The sequence below is a fragment of the Lipotes vexillifer genome, unplaced genomic scaffold (genome assembly GCF_000442215.2).
Source record: "Lipotes vexillifer unplaced genomic scaffold, Lipotes_vexillifer_v1.1 scaffold2094, whole genome shotgun sequence".
NCBI lineage: Eukaryota > Metazoa > Chordata > Mammalia > Artiodactyla > Lipotidae > Lipotes > Lipotes vexillifer.
The window spans coordinates 1,518,132-1,519,924 of record NW_006790887.1 but is presented as its reverse complement, the minus strand read 5'-3'; the positions used below and the strand labels follow the sequence as shown (position 1 = coordinate 1,519,924).

Here is a 1,793-nt window from a genome sequence, read left to right as displayed (position 1 = left end):
GCGTCTTCCTTGTCGCCCCGCGCGGTCCCCAGGGTCCCCTCCCTCCAGCGCTTTCCTCGCCTCTTTCGGGGCTGCCAAGCGGGAGCGCCAGCCAGCATCGGCGGCGGGAGTAGCAGGAAACTCCAGGCCGAGGGAAAGCGCCGGCTCTGCTCTGTAAACGTTTCCCATCCCTAAGCCGCACCTCCGCGCAGGGAGTCCTCAGATAGGGGAGGGGCCAGCCTGGAGACCCCTCCGCGCCCAGAACCCCGGCTCTGGACCGCGGGCGGCGGGGAGGCGGGCAGGGGACGCCTGGCTCCCAGCCGGCCCCGCCCCCTGCGCCGGGGCGTCGCGGGTCCTCCGTCCGGGCCCCACCCGGCTGTGTCCAGCCCTCTCCGCTCCCCCGGCAGCGCGGCTTCCTCAGGCCGAGCCGGCGTCTGCTGCGTGCTCCGTGCCTCCCTGTCCCGTGTCGGCTGAGCGACTCCTGCACCTCCCTCCCCTCGTTCTTTCCGGACGCCCGGGAGACAGGGAGCAGAACCAGGACTGTAGGGCAAAGCGCTGGGGCCCCGGCTTCCACGGGAGGTCTTTTCTGGAAAGGCGAATTAGCCCTCTCGGGTTCCGGGTGTAGCGGCCGCTGCCTCTGGATTGAAGCCTTGGGCTCCGCGGTCTGACCTCCGTCTCTTGGTCCCTCGTCCGGTCCCGCATCCTCTTCGCCGCCTCTTCATTCCCAGGCCCGTCTGTCCCCGCCCCGCGCCCATGGATATCACACCCTCCGCGCCCAGAAAAGGGCCGAAGGGGAAGCATTCATCCACGGGCATTCGCCCTAGGGGGAAGCTGGGGTCTCGCTTCCAGCTTGCCCACCGCCTGAGCCCCGCCTGCTCTCGCCCCCGCCCCAGGTGCAGAGCGAGCTGGGGAGGATGTGGCGGCCGACTCTGTGCCCCAGCCGGCCCTCCGGCCGGGACTGCAGGCTGCACAGCTCGTCCGGCTCGAGGAACGGCTCGGAGGGCACCCTGCAGGTCCCCCGCGGCTCCCGCGCCCTGTCCTTCCTGCAGACAGAGACCTCGGTCGTCTAGAGGTGCCTCCACACCGCGGCCCGAGCCCCCAGCCAGGGGTGCCTGGGGTGAATCAGCTCGGACCCACTGGAGCGGGCTTGGCTTATCCCACCTGTGGAACCGGCTTACCCTGTAACCGCCCGGGGTTTAAACCTAACGATTGTTACTCTCCAGCCTTTCGGTAGTTTTGTGCTTTATGTTGTTTGGCCGTGCAGACAAAGAGACCAGGAAAGATCAAGGTGGCAGTAGCCCAGGACTTGGGTCCAGCGACTGTGGAAGAAAACGGGGGATTTTCTGATCTCAGTGCCTGTTCTCAGGGGGCACAGGCCTGGGCTGGGGTGCTGGCCCTGAGTGACGTGGTCACCCTTCCTCTGCATGACCTACATCGCCGGCCTCAGCCCCCAGGTCCCACAGGGCAGCCCTTGTGTGCAGGACACACAGGCGCCCGCTGAAGGCTTCCGTGGAACCCTCCCGCAAGCCCAGGTGGGCCCCGCCTGGCACAGTCATGCTCACACCGCCACCCGGGCTCTTCTTTCTGTGCCGCTGCACTCAGTTCTCCAACCCCTTTATGATACTGGTCCCCTTTAACAATGAGGCCACAGAGTCTTCGTTCTGAGGCATCACAGACCTGAGCGCAAGTGCCAGCGATCGGGATGACTGGCTCCAGGGAGCGGGGCCTGGCAGGCAGGGCCAGACTGGGGCGGGGGGGTGGGCGGACATCCGGGGGCGGGGGGGGGGCGCAGCAAGGCAGTCACCCTGCAGCGT

At 67.7% G+C, this 1,793-nt stretch overlaps 1 protein-coding gene across 1 annotated transcript in view; it reads left to right on the top strand.

Moving 5' to 3' along the window:
• VIPR2 (vasoactive intestinal peptide receptor 2) overlaps positions 1 to 1,148 on the top strand; it is a 76,519-nt gene extending 75,371 nt beyond the window's left edge. The window contains exon 13 of the mRNA XM_007463987.1: positions 873 to 1,148. Within this exon, the coding sequence (XP_007464049.1) occupies positions 873 to 1,049 (177 nt within the window). The 3' untranslated portion in view covers positions 1,050 to 1,148. The remainder of the gene's footprint in view (positions 1 to 872) is intronic.
• Positions 1,149 to 1,793: the final 645 nt, after the last annotated feature.